Raw genomic sequence first — 25,901 nt, 5'->3', positions numbered from 1 at the left:
CCATTTAGGCTCACGCCTACTGCTTCAGTGACTCCATCCAGCCACCTCATTCTCTGTCATCCCATTCTTCTCTTGCCCTCAACCTTTCCCAGCATTAGGCTCTTCTCCAGTCCTTCTCATTAGGTGGCCAAAGTATTTGAGTTTTAGCTTCAGGATCTAGCCTTCTAAAGAGCAGTCAGGGTTGATCTGCTCTAGGACTGACTGGTTTGATCACCTTGCAGTCAAGGGACTCGCAGGAGTCTTCTCCAGCACCATAGTTCAAAGTACTCAATTCTTTGGCGCTCAGCATTTCTTATGGTCCAACTTTCACAGCCATACATTGCAACTGGGAAGACGATAGCCTTGACTATACGCACTTTTGTTGACAGGGTGATGTCTCTGCTTTTTAGTGTGCTGTCTAGATTTGTCATGGCTTTCCTCCCCATGAGCAAGCAACTTTTAATTTCTTGGCTGCAGTCCCCGTCTGCAGTGGTCTTGGAGCCCAGGAAAATAAAATCTGTCACTACCTCCATTTCATCCCATCTATTTGCCAGGAATTGAGAGGGCCGGATGCCATGATCTTGGTTTTCTTAATGTTAAGTTTCAAGCCAACTTTTGCACTCTCCTTCTTCACCTGCAACAAGAGGCTCTTTAGTTCCTCTTCACTTTCTGCCATTAGAGTGGTATCATCTGCATATCTTAGGTTGTTGATATTTCTTCCGGCAATCTTAATTCCAACTTTTCATTCATCTAGCCCTGCCTTTCTCATGATGTGCTTTGCATATAAGTTAAACAGGCAGGGCAACAGTATGCAGTCTTGCCGGACTCCTTTCCCAATTTTGAACCAATCAGTGGTTCCGTGTCCAGTTCTCATTGTTGCTTCTTGACCCGCATATCAGTTTCTCAAGAGACAAATAAGATGGTCTGGTACTCCCATCTTTTTAAGACCTTGCCACAGTTTGTTGTGATCCACACAATCAAATGCTTTAGCATCGTCAATGAAGCAGAAGTAGATGTTTTTCTGGAACTCCCTAGCTTTCTCCATAATCCAGTGTATGTTGGCAATTTGATCTCTAGTTCCTCTGCCTCTTCGAAATCCTGTCTGTACTTCTGGTAGTTCACAATGCACATACTGCTGGAGTCTAGCTTGTAGGATTTTAAGCATAACTTTACTAGCATGTGAAATGAGTGCAATGGTGCGATAGTTTGAACATTCTTTGGCATTGCCTTTCTTTGGAATTGGAATGTAAACTGATCTTCTCCAGTCCTGTGGCCACTGTTGAGTTTTCCAAATTTGCTGGCAAATTGAGCGTAGCACTTTTACTGCATCATCTTTTAAGATTTTGAATAGCTTAGCTGGAATAGTCACCTCCACTAGCTTTGTTGTTGCTCAGCTTTCCTAAGGCCCACTTCACTTCACATTGTAGGATGTCTGGCTCGAGATCAGTGACCACCTCATCGTGGTTATCAGGGACGTTAAGCTCATTCTTGTATAGTTCTTCTGTGTAATTTTTCCACCTCTTCTTAATCTCTTCTGCCTCTGTTAGATCCCTGCCATTTTGGTCCTTTATCATGCCCATTTTTGCATGAAACTTTCCCTTCATCTCTCCAATTTTCTTGAAGAGATCTCTAGTCCTCCCTATTCTATTGTTTTCTTCTATTTCTTTGCACTGATCATTTAAGAAGGCATTCTTATCTCTTCTAGCTATTCTCTGGAATTCTGCATTCAATTGGGCGTATCTTTCTTTTTCTCCCTTGCCTTTCACTTCCCTCCTTTCCTCAGCTATTTGCAAAGCTTCCTCAGACAGCCATTTTGCTTTCTTGCAATTCTTTTTCTTTGGGATGGTTTTAGTTGCTAGTTGTTGTACAATGTTGCGAACCTCTGTCCATAGTTCTTCAGGCACTCTGTCTATCAGATCTAATTCCTTAAATCTATTTGTCACCTCTACTGTATATTCTTCAGGGATATGATTTAGTTCATACCTGAGTGGCCTAGTGCTTTTCCCTACTTTCTTCAGTTTAATCCTAAATTTTGCAACGAGAAGCTCATGGTCTGAGCCACAGTCAGCTCCTGGTCTTGTTTTTACTGACTGTATAGAGCAGACATGTCAAACACAAGGCCCGGGGGCCAGATCCGGCCCACGAAGTGGTTTCATGTGGCCCGCGAAGCCATCCTGGAAACAGTGAGGGAACGGCCCCCACTGCCTTGGCCCTGGCCAGGAGACCCTCAGATCTGTCCCACTCCTGCCCAGGCCCCCATAGGCACCTTTCATGCGAACGATGTAGAGCTGGCCATGCCCACCCAGTAGGCCATACGCACTCTAGCCACGCCCACCCAGTAGGCCACGCCCACCCTGGCCATACCCACCCGGCCCCCTGAGGGCAACCGCAATGCTGACGCGGCCCTCAGTGAAATTGAGTTTGACACCCCTGGTATAGAGCTTCTCCATCTTTGGCTGCAGAGCACATAGTCAATCTGATTTCTGTGTTGACCATTGGGTGATGTCCATGTGTAGAGCCATCTCTTGGGTTGTTGGAAAAGAGTGTTTGCTATGACCATCGTATTCTCTTGACAAAATTCTGTCAGCCTGTGCCCTGCTTCATTTTGTACTCCAAGGCCAAACTTGCCTGTTATTCCGGTTATCTTTTGGCTTCCTAGTTTAGCATTCCAATCCCCCATGATGATAAGGACATCATTTTTTGGTGTTAGTTCTATAAGGTGCTGTAGGGCTTCATAGAACTGGTCAATTTATAGGAGCCGTGACCAGGGGGGCTTTTGCCCAGGTTCGCCTGGTGCGCCAGTTGCGTCCCTATCTGGACCGAGACGCCCTACGCACAGTTACTCATGCGCTTGTGACCTCCCGTTTGGACTACTGTAACGCTCTCTACATGGGGCTGCCCTTGAAGACCACTCGGAGGCTTCAACTGGTGCAGAATGCGGCCGCGCGAGTTGTAATGGGGGTTTCCCGATACTCCCATGTAACACCTCTACTCCGTGAGCTGCATTGGCTTCCGGTTGCCCTCCGGGTGAAATTCAAGGTGCTGGTTATCACCTATAAAGCCCTACATGGCCTGGGTCCGGGATATCTGAGGGAACACCTGCTGCCGGCATCAAATGCCCTTCGCCCAGTGCGCTCCCACAGGGAGGGTCTGCTCAGGGTCCCGCCGGTAAGAGACTGCCGGTGGGTGACACCCAGGGATAGGGCCTTCTCGGTGGGAGCGCCTGCCCTCTGGAACCAGCTGCCGGTGGAGCTGAGAACTGCCCCCGACCTTCGATCATTCCGCCGGGGCCTGAAGACCTGGCTCTTCGAGCTCTCGGGCCCAGACTGAGGAGGAATTTTTAATTTGGGGTTCTTTTTAACTGACTACAGGGTTAATTTAATATTTTTTAATTTGGTTCTTAATTTTTGTATTTTGGATTTTTAATTCCCTGTAAACCGCCCTGAGTCCTCAGGGAATAGGGCGGTATATAAATATAACTAAATAAATAAATAAAATAAATAAATTTCATCCTCTTCAGCACCAGTGGTTGGGGCATAGACTTGGACTACTGTGATATTGAATGGTTTGCCTAGGATTCGAACTGAGATCATTCTGTCATTTTGGGGATTGTATCCCAGTGTTGCTTTTTCTATTCTTTTATTGACTATGAAGGCTACTCCATTTCTTCTGAGGGATTCTTGCCCGCAGTAGTATACCTGATGGTCATCTGAATTAAATTCACCCATTCCTGTCCATTTTAGTTCGCTGATTCCTAAGATGTCGATGTTCTGTCTTGTCATCTCTTTTTTGACCACGTCCAGGTTTCCTTGATTCATGGATCTTACATTCCAGGTTCCTATGGAGAAAAAATCTTTACAGCATCGGACTTTCCTTTCACCACCAGATACATCCACAGCTGAGCGTCCTTTCAACTTTGGCCCAGTCACTTCATTCTTTCTGGCGCTACTAGTACTAGCCCTCTGCTCTTCCCCAGTAGCATATTGGACACCTTACGACCTGAGGGACCCATCTTCCAGCGTCATATCTTTTTGCCTTTTGGTACTGTCTATGGGGTTTTCATGGCAAAGATACTGGAGTGGGTTGCCATTTCCTTCTCCAGTGGATCACGTTTTGTCAGAACTCTCTGCTATGATCTGGCCGTCTTGGGTGTCCCTGCACGGCATAGCTCATAGATTCATTGAATTACACAGGCCCCTTCACCACGACAAGGCAGTAATCCATGAAGGGGTACAAACATAAGGGAAGGCTAATAGATTGCTCTGTTGTACAGCTCTTATGCAGAATAGAATAAATGAAAAAAATGTTCTGAAATGTTCTCTTCCTTTTTGCAACTGGTAAAATAGATTATAATTGGATTTGTATAATAATTCTGTATTCCCAGAGCGCTATCACTTGTCTTTTAAAATTGTGAGAACGGATAGTCGCTTGGTGCGCAGCATTCTGTCAGCTCATGGATTTCGGGAGGTATGTTTGTTAATTTTTGTGAACTTCATGGCCCTGAAAAATTAAATCTGCACTGGTTTTACATCCAAAAGATCACTATGGATCCAGAATAAACTGAAGCCAATCAAAAAAAGCAAAAGGTCTTCTTTAATTTGGTGTTGTAATGCTACAAATTATATTTCTTTCTCTTATATGATGTGTTTGAGAGAGATTTTGCTTGAAGTTCTTGGTGCGCTTATAGCAGTCCTGAAGAAGCTCAGTTTGTAGAAATGACTGTACATATTTTTGTTCGGCAAAGTGTATGTTCAGTCAGTCTGTCATAAATACAGAATAAATGGCAAACTTAAGACCAGCATGTAACAACTGTAAATTTCCATAAGTGGACAGCATTTTTTCTGGACTAGAATTCAGATTGTCCGTACTTTTTAATAATCATTTATTTTAGTACAGTTATTTCAAATATTATTACATATCTTCAAAATTTCTCCACCACTACTTGAAGACCAGTAGCTCAGCATTTAAAGAGTTAAATTCTGGTTGATGATGCTTTTCTGATAGCATTAACATTTTAATAATTTCCTTTCCTCTGGGTGGAAGACCCTTCAGAGCACATTGTGAATAGGGAAAGGAAGTTGACAAGTCCTATTGCATGAGTGAAATAGTTCTCTCTTAACTTTGAATGCTGTCCAAGGTATAGATTCTGAGGTAATAAAATGCTATTCAGCTGGTTGGCTATTAAAATGTTCAACCATGTCTTTTTCCAGGTGCATCCCAGCAGCAATGAATATAATCTTATGTGGACAGGATCACATTTAAAACCCTATGTTCTGCGAACTCTCACAGATATTCAAAAAGTGAATCACTTTCCCAGGTAAGAAGTGGAGTCTTATGATAATGTTATGCCACAGAACAGAGATGAATGACCTGCAGCCCTAGAATCACATGTAGCTTTCTTCCAGACATTTGCTGCTAAAAGAGAATTGTCAGTATAAAGGAAAAGATTATTATGAACATGGGGAAGAATTATATTCATTTTATTTAAATACATTAAAGCAGAGTTTCCCCAATCTTTCCATGTTGGAGGGGGAAAGAGGGGATGGTTTTGTGTGACGGGCAGGTGCATGCACATGTGACCACCTGTTGCTTGTGCGAGTGGGGCTGAGATCACCCTTAATGCTTGCATGTTGTGAATAGGTCACAGACTGGTAGCGGGCCATGGCCCACAGGTTGGGGACCCCTGCACTAAAGTAAATTTAAGTTTTGTTCCTGCCTGACTCATTATTTGCAGAGTGATGCTCTATCTGACAAAAGTTGCAGATCATTAATTTCCCTTTCTTCCAAGTGCCCAGCTTTAGTTCAGTAAAAACACAGATAAATTGTTAAATTAAAAACAAAAAAAGTTCTTATTAAGGCCTTTGCTTTTGCTAATATTTCTGATTGCTAAAAATTAGTACATCTTGATGGCATCTTTTACTGTTTGAGATATAAGAGTGTGTGGGTAAGTGAAGATGTGGGTGTGACCAGAGCAAAACAAAATTAACATATATTCCTTTAATCCTTTTGTCTATTACTATTATCTAGTGCCAGTGCTATTTAAATTTACCTTTAATTTAGCCAGTGGAAATTGGTAGTAGAGGTTACTATAAAAAATCTTGGGATACTGCAAATTGTTTTCCGTTGCCAAACAATTCTACAAATTTGGCATATTCATGTCCTTGGATAGATTACGTGTGAATGGATGTACCGTTTGTGAACAGGCAAAGTGTTAGTGTGGGATAATATTTTAAGAGTAATAGAATGCAGCTGTCCACATTGAATCCAAGATTATCTTGGAAAGACTATAATATTTGGCTGAAAAAAGATTGTCCATTTCTATTTAGAGGTGACTTCAATTAGGGACAGAAGAGTGGCATGTTGTACGTATGCTTTTAGTAGCAAAATGATTACAATGTCATGTTAAGGCATTACATGTTTCACAAAGCTTGTGAATGAAATCACTCAGTAAAACTTCACCTTAAAGCACCATTTTTGGAAGAAGTATCGAATTAAATCCAAAATTCTATGAAATCTGAAATTATTGAGGTAATGGCTTACATTTGCATAATTACATAGTCAATGCTTCAAAATAATTGTATGAAGTAATATCATTTGCATAATGTAAATTGTTGCAAATTACTTTAAATTGCCCAGAATGCTTTAGAAACAATAGACTTTGCCTGTTTAGGTGGTGAAATCTGAAGTAAAATTTTGTCTGTTGCATCCTAAGTGTGCTGAATGGAAGTCAGAGAATCAAGGTTTAATTGTAATGGTGAATTCTTAAAAATCCTCATAAACAAGGTGACACCAGCAAATTATATCTACATGTCTTTAGGTCATATGAATTAACTCGGAAGGATAGACTGTACAAGAACATTACTCGAATGCAACAGATTTATGGATTCAAGACCTTCCATATTTTGCCTCAGACCTTCATCCTTCCAGCTGAATATCAGGAGTTTTGCAGTAAGTCTATGACCTAGATTACCAGTTCATAAGTAAAGCTAGAACTGAATGGGAAATTTTCATTCCATAATATTTCTATACTTTAACCTAATATATTCCTGGATTTTTAAAAAAAATCTTTTATAGTTGGGAGTTTTTTTATTTGAGAAAAGCAGGAATGAAACAGTTCTCTAGGTTTAATTACTGCATATACCCAAAAAGAAGATCAATTATGCCCTGCAATAAATAACTGGGGTGTGTGTCATCTGATATTTGTCAAATTGAATCTTCGTGAGAGGGAGGATTCTTGAAAGAAGTCTAGAGTCCATAAATGGTTCTTATACAATGGACTTTTCACAGTGTTCTAGAGTGCTCCTTGTCAATGATTTTTCTTAATCTGACAAAAAATTAAAATAAATAAATAAAAAAAACAAACTAATAATTAAATAATAAATTAAAAAGAAAAAAAACCCTCAAAGGACAGACTCAATGTACCACTACTTCTTTTTCTGCCATCAGTTTTCTGTGTTTCAAAACAAGGGTTGGATTAGCAGGTTTTTGCTCTTTTCCTCAAATCAGAATAGTCAGTGGCAGGATTTCCGAATAACAGAATCAGAATTGAAATCCTCAACATTTTTACGTGGTAATAAAAATGGTCAAACTCCGTGAAACTTACCATAGTATAAATGTGTAAAAATTAATACTTGCTGAGCCTAGGAAAAATGCTCGTTGAGCATCTTAGTGTTCCCTTACTGCTTCTTTTTCTTTATAAAATATCTTACTTCAAGTAAATATGGTATTTGACACATACTAACAGAAGTGTATTAGAGTCCTAAACATTGATATCTTGAAATACAAACTGTGTGCCTGTTGCAAAGGGTGCATGCTAGAGTTTTGTGTCATCTCCAGATTTCATAATTGTTTATATGTGTCTGTGTCTATGACCAATTTCTGAATATTAGAATAGAATAGAATAAAGCTGGAAGGGAGCTTGGAGGTCTTCTAGTCCAGCCCCTTGCTCAAGCAGGAGGACCTATACCATCTCAGACAAGTGACTTGTCTAGCCTCTTCTTAAAAATCTCCAGTGATGGAGCACCCACGATTTCTGGAGGCAAGCTGTTCCACTGGTTAATTGTCCTCACTGTCAGGAAGTTTCTCATTAATTCCAGGATGCTTCTCTCTTTGATCGGTTTCCAACCATTGTTTCTTGGAATATACAATATATAATTATTTTAAAGAAGGAACATCACTGTTTCAGCTATTGATAATGGTTGATTGGTAAACAAGGTTAAGTGATATATACTAATAAACTGTACTGAAAATCTCAAGTATTGCTGACCAAAGCTGTTATTGTTTGATGACATTTTTGTAGAAAATTTAATACTGAAGTATGTATTTGTCATTTTTTTTTCTTTTTCAACTAGCTTCCTATTCAAAGGACAGGGGACCTTGGATAGTAAAACCAGTGGCTTCTTCTAGGGGACGTGGTGTCTATTTGATCAATAATGTAAGCATTAAAAAAATCTAACAACTTCAAAATATTGCTAGTTTGATGACTCACCAGCCTCCATATTCTGTATATTTTCTTTGCCAAAATATGCTAGACTACTAGCAGTAGAAACTAACGTGCAGTTTTGAATCAATTTACTGTTTTGTCACTTGCTTAAATCTGCAGTAAAAATACAGTCTTGAAAAGACAAAATGACTGGCTACTCCTATTTTTACTAGAAATTTAAGCCTTCTTAACTCTGAATAAGTGTTTCTAACCATAGTTTTTTGAATAAAGCATAACGGTCCTATTCATACTTAATGTTAAGCCACAATAGGTGATTTTGTATATTACACTAAGCTAAAAGCAAATAACTCACATTATGGTTTTATGTGATGTGGGAACCAGACCATTTCACTTTTACACTCCAAAGAACTCAGTATATAAAATAGAAGCTGAAAATGAGGCCAGGATGAGAATATTTTTAACGTATAGGTGTATTATATCAGAAATTCATGAAAACATATTCTGGGAAGTATTCAGTGAGTAAGAGAAAAACCTTTAAGAAAAAGTTAAAGTTATGCTGAGATGGTTGCATTCACACATGAAGTTTGTGTGTTTTGTGCAGTCTCACTTTGTGGATTGATGACTAAAGATACTTTGGAAGTTATATATCTTATAAATGGTATGGAATAAGCAGCTGGTTTCTTTAATCATTCTGGTAGGGTAGTATTTTGCAAAATAAATTCAATCACATAAGAACATTGTGGTGGATTTAGGTAAATAATATATTAAAGTAACTATAACTCCAGTAAGACTCTTTCATACAACTAAAAAGCAAAAAAAGAAAAGAAAAAAGTTACATTCTGTATCTATCCTGAAACTAGTCATATAGGTGTTCCTGGAATGGGTATAACATAAAATTTGATTGTGAGTCATTACTTTCAGTTAGTGAAAATTTTCATCTTCCTTCCTCTCTCCCCCACTCCCATCTCATCTAGAAGGGGACAGTTTGCCTTGTCTGTTCTCAGCCTGGCTGTTTCCCATGGAATTAAAGAACTGCAGGCCAAGTGAATGAAGCAAATCTTTCCAAAGCTGGACAAGATCTGCTTCAAGAAAAAGTAATATGTGAACAAAAGGTCAGAACCTGGAAAAAGCTCTCAAACCATTTTCCATCAAGGATTGCTAAATTCACAAATATGTCGTATTTGTTCCATGTAGGGAGCACTCTCAAACATTCTTAAGGCTTACTTAATTTTCTGTAATTAGGGAATGTTTTGCGTATGTATGTCATACTTGCTAAAAACAACCTTCTCTAACTACAGTTAACTTGACCTATTGTTGCACATGATTCTTGGAATGATGGCTGCTGCAGTAGAAAATAATATTTGATCCAACTTTTTCTTATTGCCATTAGAACCACATATATATATATTTCACAAAGTTAGCTGAGTGACGTTGGGCCAGTCACACACACTCAGCCCTAGGAAGATGATAATGGCAAAAGACTTCTGAAATCTTGTCAACAGTACTGCATGGAGTAGTTCAGGCAATTGCCAGGAGTTAACACTGACTCAAAGGTGAAGGAAGGAAGGAAGGAAGAAAAAAAGAACGAAAGAGAAAGAGAAAGAAGGAAGGAAGCTGTTGTTCTAAGATGTTTTTTTATGTATAATCTGAAGTTTATGCTTATTATACATGCGACTTCTCTAGAGTATATTACATTAATTTGGATCCATATCAGTCTATGTATGATGAGGCTAGTCAAAACTGTTTTACCAGTGTAGAATGGGCCCATCCTTTTCTTCTATATTATAATGCTGTGCATGATATCTTGGATGTTTCTGCACTTTAAGAACAATACTGCAATTGCCCTGTTTGGTGTAGAAAAGTTTTTTTTAAAAAAAGAAAGAAAATATTAGGGGTCATCATGAAGTTTATTAACCCAATAAATATTCATTGAAAGGTAACGGACAAAGTAACTTCGTGAAATCAGCATTCAACTTTTCAGTTCTTCATCCCATTGTTCTGTCTATCTCATTCTATAGCCAAGTCAAATTTCCCTTGAGGAAAACATACTGGTTTCCCGTTACATCAACAACCCACTTCTAATAGATGGTGAGTTAATATTAAAATTTAGGGGTTTTTCCCCCAGAAATTTGAAGATAATTGACAGTGAATTAATGAACCATAAGAAAGCAGTTGTGTTTTCTATTTTGTTATTGTAGTAAATGCTGTATAATTATTATCTAAGCTAGAAATATTTCTATTTACTGATACTTGACCGTTAGATGGTCCTTGAAAATATCTAATTCTATATTCTGTCCTTAAGTAGATTCAACGTTCTGAATAATTTCTAGCAACTAATTATGGTTGGGTCTGTTTTTAGACTTCAAATTTGATGTGCGCCTTTATGTTGTGGTAACATCCTATGATCCCCTTGTCATCTATCTCTATGAGGAAGGTTTGGCTCGGTAAGTCTTGATTTTGTATCTTATGGTATATAAGCTGAATGCCTTACCATGTGAATTTGCAGTCATAAGCTTTCTTTTTATGTATCCGTTAGGAATAGTAAGAGACTGGTTGATCTTACAGTTCTTTTGAACTTTTGAAAATTGAAAATTATGAAGAGTAATTTCTAAATATGCTAGTCCCTCTTACTTTAAGTTATTAAGTTTTCTACCTTCATCTCAGAGAATTTAAGTCTTTAAATACTGAGCTACTGGTCTTCAAGTAGTGGTGGAGAAATTTTGAATATATGTAATAATATTTGAAATATTTTCCTGCCCTTGGCTTCTGGTAACAGTAGCAAATTTTAAAGACTCTTTGCTTGTTGATATTTTTGCATTTCCTAAATTTTATAGAATTATAGAAGTAAGAATTGGAAGGGGTCCTGGAGAGCAAGTGGTCTCTATTTCCACATCTTAGACAGATGGATGTCTAGCTTCTGTTTAAGCATCTCTATTCCAAGGCAGTCTACTCCATTGTTAGACAACTCTTAAAATAAAGAATGTTTTCCTGATCAAAATTTGCCTCGTCACTTAGAACAATTGATTCTTGTCATATAGAACCCACTCTAACAGTTTTGTCCCATCTTCTACATGATATCCTTTTAGGTATCAAGATTGCCTTTTAGCTTTCATGTCTTCCTGCCACCTTTTATCCTAGCTAAACATTTGCAGTACCTGTTCTTCATAAGTTGTTCTTTTTGGAATCCTTATCTTCTTGATTACTGTTTTCTGGACATATTTCCTTTCTAAAATGGATTCCTCCAATCAAGACACAACGTTCTGGACGTGGTCTGCCTAGTGCAGAATAGAGGATAATGATGACTTCTCTTGATCTTGATATTATACTTGGTTAGCAGCATATTTGAATATTCAGTTTCTAATAATCCAAAATGCTTGTAATCTTTTAAAATGTAGTGCTGTCAAGTATGATTTCCCTCCTCTTTTTCCACCAATCCTGTCTGTCTGTCATCTGTCTGTCTGACTGACTGTCTGTCTCTAATTTAGAAACTTCCTCACACATGGCTTTCTTTTTCCTATCTAAACGTAGGAAGTTGCATTTGTCCCTGTTGAAATTTATCTTACTGTTTTATGCTCTCTGTTTCAGGTTATAGCAACAAGCTTCCTCCTGAATCCTGAAAATCTTTTCTAAGAAATTGGCTTTCCTTCCTATGTCTATATCATACGTAAAGTTTTCTAACTTACCATTCATAGAATAAAATGTAGTATAGAGCCAAGAATGGATCCCAATGGTATGCCACTTGATACTTCCCTCCAGCTTGATATGGAGTCATTGATATATCTAATACTTCATTCAGTTTTGATAACGCAAACCAGCCTGCTTAATAATTAGTTTCAGAGTTTTACCCAGCAGCAGCTTCAACCTGAGCAGTCTATAGCAGTGATGGCGAACGTTTTAGAGACCGAGTGCCCAAAAACCACTCCTGCCCCCCCTCTGTCTGTTCCATCCCTACCTTCTCTACCCCCAGCCCACCCCCGCCTGCCTGCAGGACCACCCACCTACTCCATGGCCCGCCTCGCCCAGGTGGCCCAGTAGCACCATGGTGGCCATGCCCTTCGCCCACACCCCGCAATATCATCTGCGTGCAATGGGGCGCAAGGGCAGAGTCTTGTCCTTGCTGCCCAGCTGCCATGTCCTTGGCTGTGCTGCTCCACACGGACCGCGCTTGGGGGGCAACTCTCTTGGAGGGCTCTGGTGAGGAGGGGGCCGTGGAGGAAGGCGGGGCTGGGGCAACGGCATGTGTGCCCACAGAGAGGGCTGTGAGTGCCGCCTCTGGCCCCTGTGCCATAGGTTCACCACCATTGGTCTATAGTTACCCGGGTCCTTTTTTCTTTGTCCCTTTTGATGATAGGAATGCTTGCCGTTTGTCTTCCTTTAATCTTTAATTATAGATTGTGTTCATAATTTCTCAAAAACCATAATAGGAGTTTTGGGGTGATATTTGGAAGTTTAAGACTCTTGGGTGTAATTGTTATGGTCCTGCAAATGTAAGCTGTTCGTTAGCAAGGTGCTTTCTATCCATTTCTTTATTTACCTTGGGTTACTGGTTTCTCCTGTGACGGTTGTTTTGCTTCAGTCCATTTGCATTCTGTTCCCCTTTGAGGAGAAAACTCAAGGTACTTGTTGAGGAATTATGCCTTTGTCCTTACCTCAGCTTTTTCAAACTGTGGACTTATCCTTCCTTTTTGTTATAATGTTGTGGCCAACACCCCCCACCCCCGTTTTTCTTACTTTTAGCTTTACTTTTGAGCTTAAATTCCTTTGGGGCTTTAACCTTTTTGATTTACTTTCTTTTGGTAATAGCTATTTCTTGGTAGACTTTGTTGATGATTACATTATCTTTATTTCCTGTATATCTCCCTTTTAACTTGGCTCAGTCCGAATTCCCTAAGCATCCACATTGGTGTTCAAACTTTTCCCCCAAATAATTTTTCCTCCTTATAATGGTTTATGATTGTTCATCCAGTATCTTATTTTTTAGAACTTCTGAACACTTCTGTCCTTCCTTTGACTTGAGGATTTCTGCCAATGGGATTCTGCCTAGTTCTTTTCTAAGTTTGTTGAAATTGGCTCAATTAGTGTGTATGTACAACTATATTTTAGTTTCTGTTTCTGTAATATTTTGAATTTCAAGATTATATGATTACATCTTCCTAAGGTACCCATTTCTTCTTACTTTTCCACCAGCTGATCCTCTTGGTTCTTTGTTAAATCTTCTGGAAAATAAAACAGCAAGCATTTTTAGAATCTTGCAGTCTTGGCTGAGTTTGTCTATTAGTAGATATCCATGTAGTCTCCTAATATAACAATATGTCTTATCCCTGAAAAATTATATGATCTGGACCAGAGGAGTATTATCCAGATGTTCTGCCACTCCTGGCAAAATGCCTCACATTTCTATTGTTGTTTTCTATTATTTCAGTTCTTACCCAAATGCTCCTGACAAACATGGATTCTCATGCTTGCATCTTAGTACATCCATGCATTTCCTTCAGATATAATGCTACTCTTCCTTCACATCTGACCTGTTCCATTTGTACCCTTCCGTCCTTGCCTTCTGCTCATGAATTTTATCATGGCAGGTTTCAGTAATGCCTGCTAAATTACACGTACCTTCCTGCCTTTCTTTCTCTTAGTTCTTTCTATGTTGTTCCTATAGTCTATGCATTTATGTAGACGCTTCATAAATTACTCCCATACTATACAAATATTGCTCTTTCTTTCAGAAATATATGCTTATGAGACTCATAAACCAGTGTAAACCAGAAAGGAAGGATAATAATGTTATTGCTTTGAATTTAAAAAGTAGCTGTGAACTAATTCTGCCACATATTGCTCACTTAGGTGAAATAATTTAAAGGTTTCATACACTGTCTTTGTCTTTTAGAAATAAGATCTGACAGTATAAAGTGAGAGGTTAATTTGTGAAAATGTTGTTTTGTCCCTACATCCTCTACAAAAGTTGACATTAAAGTAGATAATTTCAGAGACCTACCACAGTTTTGCTGCAAAAATGCAGATGATCATTTGATGGCAACAAAAAGATACATTAAACCTTTTGCTGCCATCTAGTAGTTGGTTTTATCCTGATCCTCAGAAATGCAATTTTATATGAATATTTTAGCGTACTCTTGGAGCTTCCGGTTTCAGTTGTGTAAAGACCGATAAAATCATATAAAATCTGGAAATGTCAATCTTGTAAATACCTATGTTTGGAAAGTGGGTGTTATTATTGCTTTGTTGCATAATTATTTAGTTGCAATCAGCCTACCTCTAACGTTTGCTTTGAAGGCTGTGCAAGCTTTACACCAAAATAATATCCCAGCAGGGGGCAGTCAGGCACAAGGTTGGTTATTTTCAGGCTTAAAATCAACTTTTCTTTGTTTGGAATCAGGAGAAAATTTCATCTATTCAGAAAAAGTTTTAAAGAGGTGGGAATTTGGGGCCTAGTATCTTTTGAGCAAACACTTGCAGTTAAGCTAGTGGTAAGCTAGAGAAAACACAGAGCTGTTTGTGGAAGTACAGCGGGTTGAGCAGAAAACCAAATGTGCTTCTGAGGGGCCCAGAGAAGGAAAGAGGGTGGGTGGAAAATGGATGTGGCCAAGCAATCATTCACATTCTGAAATGAAGGAGCAAGCAGCAGCGTCTTGTCATTTCTGACACTGGGCTTTCCTGTTTCTTGAGCCTCCTCCGGCCCTCTCCTTTAGTTACCCTGCTTGTTAATTAACACTGGCTCCGTGGAGATATTTACCTTTCTCTGTGGATTCCTGTGGTTTTTTAAAGAATTCAGGTACTTACTGCGAGCCAAGGAATTCAGATTACCTCATAGGCTGTATTGTGGCCAGAGTCTGTTGCAGCAGTCCAGTCCTTCTCACAGTAACCCTTGCCTTGATATTTTGGGAACAGAGATAACTTAGGAAGTGGGGAAATGGCAACAGGTTCCATGATCAACGTTGTTGTTGTTTTAATAGCAAATGTATCCGTTTTGAGCCACAATCCTTGGTACTTCTTTCTAATGCAGATTAATTACTTTAGGATTAAACTGGCTGCAGCTGTTGGTCTCCAAGATCAGAGTGTCAGGTTTACTGTGAAGATGTAAAAACACCCTTGATTGATGGGTTAAAAAGAGAAAGGAAGGAAGCTGGAATGATTGTTGGGTGAGGGTGGGGGTAGGGTGGAATTCAGAATTGGAGAAAGGATTTGGAATTGATTTGGAAACTACCAGATCCTGGAAAGAGTTTATTTTGCAGTAGTATGTTATTACTTTGAGCCATTCAGTTACTGGAATAATATTCTAGTGCCCCAATAAACTTTACAATCCGTCATTCATTTATAATCTGTTCATAGTCATTCTGTTTAACTGTGAAAAGTGATTCTGAAATATTTCCTACATTGAGATAAGGATGCAACATAAGCGTAAAAGAGTGACTCAATAGTAATCCCTGCCTGTGATTGAACAGAACAAAAATTGTGGAGCTCTGCTCCTCGAGTGTTTTCTCCTGATTCTGGAATCTGTGTTTGTCACTTTAATAAGGCTGCAAACAAAGCATTCTGGCTTGGTAGAGGAGAAGAGGCAGCAAAAAAGAGGATAGTTGTTGCAAGTGTGTTTTCAGGTTCCACTTAAAAGGTAAAGGTAAAGGTTCCCCCGCACATGCATGCTAGTCGTTTCCGACTCTAGGGGCCGGTGCTCATCTCCGTTTCAAAGCCGAAGAGCCAGCGCTTGTCCGAGGACGTCTCCGTGGTCATGTGGCCGGCATGACTAGACGCCAAAGGCGCACGGAACGCTGTTACCTTCCTATATATAATTAACTGAATGTATGGTGCTGCATAAAGCTTTTCTTGTTTCATGCTAAGGCAGAGGTCTTCAAACTTGGCCCTTTTATGACTTGTGGACTTCAACTCCCAGAATTCCTCAGCCAGGCACACTGGCTGAGGAATTCTGGGAGTTGAAGTCCACAAGTCATAAAAGGGCCAAGTTTGAAGACCCCTGTGCTAAGGGGAGGGATTGTAATATAATGCAGTAAATGTTAATGCTGTTAAATACTCTGAGAATGAGAACTTACAGATGGCCTTATTGCAGGAGTGTCAAACTCAATTTCATTGAGGGCCACATCAGCATTGCAGTTGCCCTCAGGGGGGGGGGCTGGGTGGGTGTGGCCAGGGTGGGCATGGTTTACTGGGTGGGTGTGGCTGGAGTGCGTGTGGCTTACTGGGTGGGCATGGCTAGCTCTACATTGTTCGTGTCAAGGGTGCCCATGGGGGCCTGGGCAGGAGTGGGACAGATCTGAAGGTCTCTGGCAGAAGAACATGGGACCGAGGCAAGTGCCAAGGCATGGTCCACTGGAGGAGCCTCACTGTTCCTCTCAGGTCATGCGGGGGGAAGGATGGACAGTGGCGTGGAGGTCAAATGCCCAGCCCAGCCATCAAGCACCCATGGCACTAAGCCCAGCCCCACTTCCCCAAGGGGGCACCCAGCTGCACTTACCTCCTCCTCAAGGCTGCTGCTGCCATGCTTGTTCTCCTTAGCCAGGTTGCTCATGATGGGTATGAGGGCAAAGTCAAGAGGGAGGCCCACTCCCTCTCCATGTGAGGAGACCTGGCTTTGTATCCAAAGCTTCCTTAGCAATAGGATGGGAGACCCCCCCCAGGATAGGCCAGGAGGAGGGGGCAAGGGGATGGTGAAAAGACAGCAGGGCAGGACTAAGGCAGGACTTCCCTCAGACCCTCCCTCACCTACCTTCCTTCCTTCCTTCCTTCCTTCCTTCCTTCCTTCCTTCCTTCCTTCCTTCCTTCCTTCCTTCCTTCCTTCCTTCCTTCCTTCCTTCCTTCCTTCCTTCCTTCCTTCCTTCCTAAGAACAGAGTGGTGGGAAAATATTTGAGATGAGGGAGGAAGAAAAACAGGCAAGAAACACAGCTGGGGAAGTGTCATCCTTCATGAGGAATGAAGAAATGCATCAACCCCTGGAAGTGGCCAGCACATGGCCCTCGCCTACTTCACATATCTGGTTTGGTGGACTCTGGGGGAGGGGATGTTACCTGTGCAGTGTTGCCCAGCCCCCAGCCTGCCCGGTTTTGGCAGGCAGTAGGGTGCTCTCCTCACAGTGCCGAGAGGCTGGGCCAGGTGGCACAAATCTGAAGAGAAGTGCAACGCTGCCCAGCCCCTATCCTGCCCAAAGTAAGCAGGACCATGTGCTGGCCACTTCCAGGCAATGGTGCATTTCTTCATTCCTCACAAAGGGTGATACTTCCCTAGCGTGTGCCCAGGGGGCAGTGCCGACGTGGCAGGGGCCAGTCCCTCGCTGTTTCCAGATGGCCTTGTGGAGCTAAGACTGAATGTATTTCAGCATAGATGGCCACCATGAAATTGTACATTGGCTCCCAGCTGGCCAGGGTCAAGGCAGCGGGGGCCGTTCCCTCACTGTTTCCAGGATGGCTTCGCAGGCCACATGAAACCACTTCGCAAGCCAGATCTGGCCCCCGGGCCTTGTGTTTGGCATGTCTGCCTTATTGCTTCAAGTAATAGAAAGCAGTCACTATCTTTGTTTCAAGGAATCCTTTCTTGAATTTTGATTTCTGTTGCTACTATGCCTATTGTAGTATTAGTAGTACTTAATGTTTGTCCCACTTGGTTACAGGTTCTGCTTGCATTGCTTTCTCTGCAGTTCTTCCAGTGAAGCTATTGATGTATGATGTGGGTTTTTGTTTTTCAGCTGACTTGTTGCAGAGTCTGATGCTGATCTGAACTAAGAGGAAGTGACTGGCCTAAGGTCCCCTAGCTGATTTCCATGCCAAAGGGAGGGTTAAAACCTGAGTCTTCCAACTCCTACTTTAGTACTTTAACCAATTACTACACTGGTTAGAGCAGGCATGTCAAACTGCCAGCCCGCGGGCCAGATGTGTCACACAGAAGCCGCACCTACCCCATTGCCGACAATGGGGAAAAAGTCACAATACATCGTGTGACATCGCAAGTTTGACATGCCTGGGTTAGAGACATCCTATAGTCAGATTAAATCCCTTCAACGTGGAGCTTCTATTTGTTGGTGATTGGATTGGCTTCATTTTGGTTCCAATTTTGACTCAGGAGGGACCTCTGCTTCAGCTGACTCACCAGTTGTAGGCTTTTTTTTACCAGAATACCCTGACAAATGTGATTTATGTTCTTGTCACTTCATGTGTAGATTACTTCAGCAAGTTTACGTCAGGCTACCTTTGAAGCTAACTCAGAAACATCAGTTGAAAAAATTGGTTAGTTTTATTTCCATTAAAAATTGTTATGTCCATTTTTGTTTTGTAGGTTTGCAACTGTGAGATATGACCAGGGATCAAAGAATATTAAAAACCAATTCATGCATCTTACAAATTATAGTGTCAACAAGAAGAGTGGTGACTATGTCAGGTACTTAGATTTCTTAAGAGATCTTGAGCTTGAATTGGAAATAAATTATCGGTTTCTATATGTATTTAATTCTTTTATATTGTGTTAAAACAAAAGTGTCTTAAAGCAGTTATTAAGTGCAATCAAACAATATATGAAAATATGAATTAACCAAGCAGACTTTGGAGGTAGAATTCCATCACAGGTGATCAGGATGAAAGGTATTTCTTATGTTTTAGTTGTGATGATCCTGAAGTGGAGGATTATGGAAACAAATGGAGTATGAGTGCAATGCTGAGATACCTGAAACAAGAAGGAAAAGATACAACGGGTGAGCAGATATCTATTACTATTTCCTGAATCATCTTTAGAACACCTTTTCATTTTAATTTTTTCCCCTTTTGAGTCAGTGTTGACCCTTGGCACCTACCTAGACAAATCTCTACAGTTTTCTTAATAACTTTTTCAAAAGTAGTTTGCCATTGCTTGCTTCCTAGGGCTGAGAGTGACTGGCTGAATGTCACCCAGTTGATCTTTGTACCTATGATGAGACTAGAATTTATAGTCTCCCAGTTTCTACCCTAATACCTTAACTATTGTACCAAACTGGCTGTTCTTCATAAATATTAGTAGATTTAGTTATCTAACTGTCTGAAACTGTTCCTAACAGTTCTTCTCTACTTTGACTACTGTACTTCTTCTGGGCTATAATCTCGTATCTTATTTTTCTGTGAATATATCTTTTGTAATAGCACTTTCCTTTGAACAGTGACTCCTTTAGTGAATGCCTTTCATTCAAGAATTTTATACTCTGTAGGAGATCTGATGCTCTTTGATTGGCCTACCGATAGCATGGTTAATTGACAATGAAAATTTCAGCCTGTCTTTGAAATAATTAGTTTGAGGCATTCAGTGTTATCGGTGGTGACAGAAGACTTGTCTGGCAAAATAATTTTTTTAAAAAAATTCTTCATCAATGTGACTTTCATTGGCACATCCAAGCATGGAATTAACTGTATGTCTGCTTGAGACCATTTAATTTAAGATGAAAAATTTCAAACATGCTCGCGAACTCATATGAAATGGAACGGTATGCAAGAGAATATGGAAGACTCCAGTTTCTGTGGTATCTGTGTGGGCAAGGATGTCACAAGATTGAAAGATGGGTGTTTGATCTTAAACCAAAGATTAGTTTGGAGGGCCATCAGGATATCTTTGAGAGTTTTGAACGTAGATAATTCAGGAATAGCAAGAAATGTATTTCTTTTTGTTGTAAATAAGATCATTGTAGAGAAGGCCAGGAGTACTTTCTATGGGAATACCATGTTTGCTTCTGAATATGAAATCAATTTTTGTAGGCGTGTTCTCAAAGATATTTTGATTCTTATTGAAAAAGAAAGTCTCTTGTATTACACACTCCTCTTTTTTTGACAACTTGCTCCAACTGATAGAGCTCAAAAGCCCAAATAGCTCAATTTTTCCTTCCTTTACTATGCAGTGTCATACAGAAACTGTCATAGAAAATTTTCTCCTGGCAGTCATCTGGGGTCATACTTTCCTTTAATAGCTTATAAGTGTTCAGGATCGCTGATGGACATGGCATAGCAAAAAATAGAGCAAAATCCCAAGTAGGGCTAACTGGTGACAGTTGGAAAACGTTAGAAGCTTAACTTGTGGAATATTTTTCATGAAGAGATCTTGGGAACAAACATGAAGGTGAATATGTTATCATGCCTTCTTTTAACATTTGATAAAACCAAAGTTTTATTGCTTTAAACTGTTTCAGAATCTTTTAAATAAAAATTATATAAGATGTACAAAATATTTCAGATCAATAAAAAGAGTTCCAAATTTATTTGTTTTGATTTTGACACAACCTGACTCAAACGAATTTTGGTCAACTTACCATATATAACAACTGAACTACAAATGAAATAAGGTAAATAAGTACAATAAAAGGAATAAATAAGATGGAAAAATCAGACAAATATCACCAAAATACACGCAACGTATGCCAAATTCATCCAACACAAGGATTAAATGTGTGGTTGTAAAGATCAGGGGACATCATTTTGCATCTGAAGCTAAATTTTGTTTTCACTGTTAAAATATTGTAGGTTAATAGTTCTTGACTTAAGATTATTGCTTTTGTTTTCTTTTCCATTTTTATCTTAGCTTTGATGGCCAGCGTGGAGGATCTGATAATTAAGACAGTAATTTCAGCTGAATTGGCTATTGCAGCAGCCTGTAAAGCCTTTGTCCCACACCGTGGTGTTTGCTTTGGTAAATCGTCTTTATTTTTACATTTTCCATTGTTTGTCACATTCAGGGAATATATTGGTACACAATATAATATAATCAGTTTGTATCAGGGGATGTCATTCCACAGAATTGGCATCACCTCAATGAAGACTCATCTCTGCATTGCCACTATTCTGGAACTTGCAGAGGAGAGATGCACTCTGGAGTCAACAACCCTTGTCTAGGACTTCTAAATGGAATTGATAATGGTTGTGGGTTTTTTGGTTTGTCTCCTTACAGTACAGTGTATTGGCATTTGACAATCTTGATCATTATGCTTAAAATTTGTTTCCTGACAGAGTCAGAGCAAATTATTGTCTTTCCTTTCTGATTCTGAACTGGGAAGAGAAGACTGTTAAGAATTGTACTTGTGAGAATTGTATGCCTGCTATGACACTGCATTTGGGAACACCCATCCAATAGGACTTGCCTGCTTCTAATATATTTTTTTCGGTGATGGTGGTGGGGATTGGGAGATGTTTCTGTGCTGGTGGGCATTTAGAGCTAAAACAAGCCTTTATACAACCTATATAGAGTTGGTATTGGAAGCAAGATGTCTTCTTGGAGACTACAGAATCTTTAGATGCCCCTGAAGTTGAAAATGGACAATACAGGTTGCTTTTGTCCATACAACTCATTTCACAAATGCAGTAAGAGATTGGGACAAGACCTGATAGTACGATATGCTTACAAAAAGGCACTTGGTCAAATTAAGCTAAAGCACGCCAACCCCTGACCTTAATATACTGTACAAATGTTAAACATGAAACCAGAATGTCCAGCTGGATTTCATTAAGAATAAATTTGGTATTCTGTTTCTCTTTACTAAATAACCATACATTCCTGGAAGCTGTGAAGCAGGATAGTTCTTTTTTTGTTCACAATCAAGCACACCGTTTTTGACTGGAAAAAAAAATCAGTTTTCATCTTTGGCTACTGTCTGCGAATTATTTTCTCATTTTGAAAATTAAATCAACTAGTGACTATTGCAGCTTCTGTAGAATTAAATCTTGTATATTACACATTGCATAAAGGAGGATTTGTTTGTCTTTTTGTTGCAGTGAATAATTTGGCACTGTAGCGTTTTGAAAGATAGTGTGTCAGTGTTTAGATTCTTTATAAGACTGCCTATCCCAAGTTCCATCTATCAATATTTTCTCCTGTATAGAATTTTTTTTAAAAAAAATAGCAAACTGAACTACTCACAATATTCAAAATGTAGTGTACAATACAATTCTTGTGTAATAAAGGTGTGAGACAGGCTGGGACATTGTATCCCTTCTTAGTTTTCATGCTCACAGGAGCAAACCATTTATTCAGCTTTAAAAACACATTTGTTCATTTAAAACTGAACATTTGTTAAAAGGAGGTTTTACTATATATAATGCAATTTAAGTCAAATATGCAAGGATATATTGACAGAAATCATAATTTAATTTACAGGATTTAAAACACCTGTATCCTTAAGTAGCCTATTTAAGCCAGGGTTTTTACTGTATATGAAGAATTACTTTTCCTGTGCTATGAATTGTTTCCAAAATGATGGACACCATTATTCATACTCATATATATAATTTGATTTTTAAAAAATCCGACCCTCATTTGTGTAATAATATCTTTCCATATGTTTGGTCGTTTAGCTGGTTTGGAAACATTTCTTTAATATACTTCATAATGTATGAAACATTCTACATTTTGACCCAGGATAAACTGTTTCTGACATCACATGCAAAGAACTCCCTAAGACTAAGCAGTTGGCCTGAATCTTAACAGGAAGATAAAAGTTGATGGTATGGAATAAAATACGTGTAGTCTTCTCTGTTAAACTTCATGAAGCATCTGGACCTTATTAATGTCTGGCTGTATTTAACCACTTATGTAGTTGAGAAGCTATGAATGGAAATATTCCCTAAATTTGTAATTCATAAATGTCCTGAAATACTAGTCCTTGTAATGGAAAAAGGACTAAAAGGAACTTTAGTTAGAGCTCATGGAAGGCAAGGTCTGGGGTTTGGGAATTGTAATTATTGTTTTTAAATAATAGTTGTCAATATTCTTAAAACTAGTGATAATTTAAAAAAACTTTAAATACAATTCAAACAAAAGTATATATAAAATCTAAATAGAACTAAAAAAACAAATGTAAAGGGTGAAAGAAGAAAAAATGTTTTTTTCTAATTTTCTAAATAGAATGTAATAGTTATGTCTTTATGCAAATTAATACAACTCAGTTTTTTAAATAAGAAAGTGAATCTTGAGAACATAGAAGTATATTGTCTAATCCAGACCTGGGCATCTTATGGCCCATAGGCCACATGGCCCTTTGACTGTCCCTGTCCAGGACGCTCTTCATAAATAGACAAGTTCCAGACTTTAGGAATATAATTGAACATCAGTATAATATTTTTAAATGTTTACTTCCTCTACTTCCTGCTTAAAAAGGTAAAGGTTCCCCCGCACATGCGTGCTAGTCGTTTCCGACTCTAGGGGCCGGTGCTCATCTCCGTTTCAAAGCTGAAGAGCCAGCGCTTGTCCGAGGACGTCTCCGTGGTCATGTGGCCGGCATGACTGGACGCCAAAGGCGCATGGAATGCTGTTACCTTCCCACTGTAGTGGTCCCTATTTTTCTACTTGCATTTTTACGTGCTTTCGAACTGCTAGGTTGGCAGAAGCTGGGACGAGTAACAGGCGCTCACTCTGTTACGCGGCACTCGGGATTCGACCCACCAAACTGCCGACCTTCTGATCGACAGGCTTAGGTATCTACAAATAATCTAATGTTTTCAGTGGCCTGATGCCCTTTCATAAAACCAGTTTGTGCAGGATGATTGATGATAATACCTTTTACAATAATGCCAAAGCAACAGTCAAAATCTTAGCCAGCTACATTTAACAAAAGATAACTTGCACAATTTATGAGGTTTTGTTCTCAGAATTAGCCTCATTTGGCAAGGGCAGGTTCCTTTTTTTTCAAATAACTATATAGGAAGTAAGCTCTTCTTACAATTCCGTTGAATGGGTATACTTGTTAGATTATCCTCAGATTTTTGATCAACCACAGAAAGGGGGTTGATAGGGATATTTTCCCCATGTGTGTATAAGCTGAAATATGCTCATGTTGGTGAGTGTTGGGGTTTTTTTTGTTTGCTTTTTTTGGCTAAACTTTTATTTTTCTTGATTGTACCATGTAGTGGTAATAGAGCTTACATTAAGCAAAGCTTTAATATAAGAGCTTTAGAGATACATGTTGGCAAAGAATTGAGACTTCTCTGGCAAGGCAGATGGAAATGACTCCAATGGTTAGTACCAGTGAATGCCTTCACTTGCTTTCTAGTAACTGCCCTAAAGGTTTTCCTTTGGCAGTCATCTACTGTTTCCTCCAACTCTCTATACAATACAGGATGGAAGCTGTAAAATTAGAAAATGCAGGCTAAAAGCTTTTTATGACTTTGGTCTTATCAAGAATTAATATTAAAGCTGGCCAGACCTAGTAGGATAAATGATATTTCATGATACTGATCTTATAATTGACAACCTAGATAGCATTACATTAATAGTGCAGTAATATTAGTTATATCAAATGTACCTACTAGGGATAGTAGACTGGGTAGAATCATATCTGTGAAGAAACAGGATTTAGTATGAGAAGGACTATGTCAAGGCTATTAAAGGTATATGTTTGGCCGTTGGATCCTATTATCAATTTGTTAATTATATCTTTAGAGTAGAAAGCTGCATGTCTCTTGCAATAGCTGATGTGATTTTTAATTGGAGCATGAGCTGTTGTTTTCCAATGGTGTATGGGAAAAATTAGCAAGGAGCTTAGAGTTTAAAGAGAGAGAAATTAAGCAACAGAAGCTTGTTCGGAATCTTAAAGAACAGTAGAATAAATCTCATGGTTTGAGGAAACAGGAATGAGGAAAACCTCTGTGAGGTGGCATAAATTCTCAGAATCAGAATAACAATAGCACTGAGATTTATATACAGCTTCATAGTGCTTTTCGGCCCTCCCTAAGCAGTTCGCAGAATCAGCATATTGCCCCCAACAATCTGGGTCCTCATTTTACCAACCTCGGAAGGATGGAAGGCTGAATCAATCTTGAGCTGGTCAGAGGGGAACTCCTGGCAGTGGGAATGCAGAGTTAGAATACTGTATTCTAACCACGGTGACACCACAGCTCTAGAAATATCTCCATTCGTAGTTGCTATTTTGATTTTTCCATAGATGGTAGATTGTAGGTATGGAAAGTGATACGCTTGTGGCCCTACAAAATGGCTCTGAACTGTAATTCCCACAACATCTCACCATTGACTATATTATCTAACTTCAGCAGCATTTAGAAGCCCAATAGTATCCTAGCACATTGGGAAGCCAATGATCAGTCTGGTTGATAAACCAGTTTATTCATACTATAGAACATGAAGACCAGTAGTCTAGCTGGCTTGCTTGCACTGACGTAACTGATTATCTAGAATATTTCATATGTCTTGGTTTGATGGCATATTTCTTTATGTGTGAATAGCTAAATAGCTTGGTAAGCACTAGCTTCCATAAGCATTATATGATTTTTTTAATATAATTTGCACAAACTCTATAGAGTTTATGTATATTTTCCAAAGAAATAGTATACATAGGATAATCTTTTTCAGTTTGATTGTGGCTATGATGGTGCAAGGTGAAGTCCTGCACAATTAGAGACCAGATTAGAAAAAGATGACCTACCATAACATCTACTTAAAACCATATAATCTAAAAATTAAAGTGTGCAATCTCACACTTTTCATTTTTTTTTAAATTTA

At 39.2% G+C, this 25,901-nt stretch overlaps 1 protein-coding gene across 1 annotated transcript in view; it reads left to right on the top strand.

The window, feature by feature from the left end:
- TTLL5 (tubulin tyrosine ligase like 5) overlaps positions 1-25,901 on the top strand; it is a 145,993-nt gene that overhangs the window by 9,737 nt on the left and 110,355 nt on the right. The window contains exons 4-12 of the mRNA XM_081343313.1: positions 4,364-4,446; positions 5,190-5,296; positions 6,797-6,927; positions 8,331-8,413; positions 10,441-10,510; positions 10,782-10,866; positions 18,720-18,821; positions 19,040-19,131; positions 20,976-21,083. Of these exons, the coding sequence (XP_081199439.1) occupies positions 4,364-4,446; positions 5,190-5,296; positions 6,797-6,927; positions 8,331-8,413; positions 10,441-10,510; positions 10,782-10,866; positions 18,720-18,821; positions 19,040-19,131; positions 20,976-21,083 (861 nt within the window). The remainder of the gene's footprint in view (positions 1-4,363; positions 4,447-5,189; positions 5,297-6,796; positions 6,928-8,330; positions 8,414-10,440; positions 10,511-10,781; positions 10,867-18,719; positions 18,822-19,039; positions 19,132-20,975; positions 21,084-25,901) is intronic.

Source organism: Vipera berus, assembly GCF_964194415.1.
Source record: "Vipera berus genome assembly, chromosome: 1".
In the NCBI taxonomy this organism is placed as follows: domain Eukaryota; kingdom Metazoa; phylum Chordata; class Lepidosauria; order Squamata; family Viperidae; genus Vipera; species Vipera berus.
This window is presented reverse-complemented; position numbering and strand designations above follow the sequence as displayed.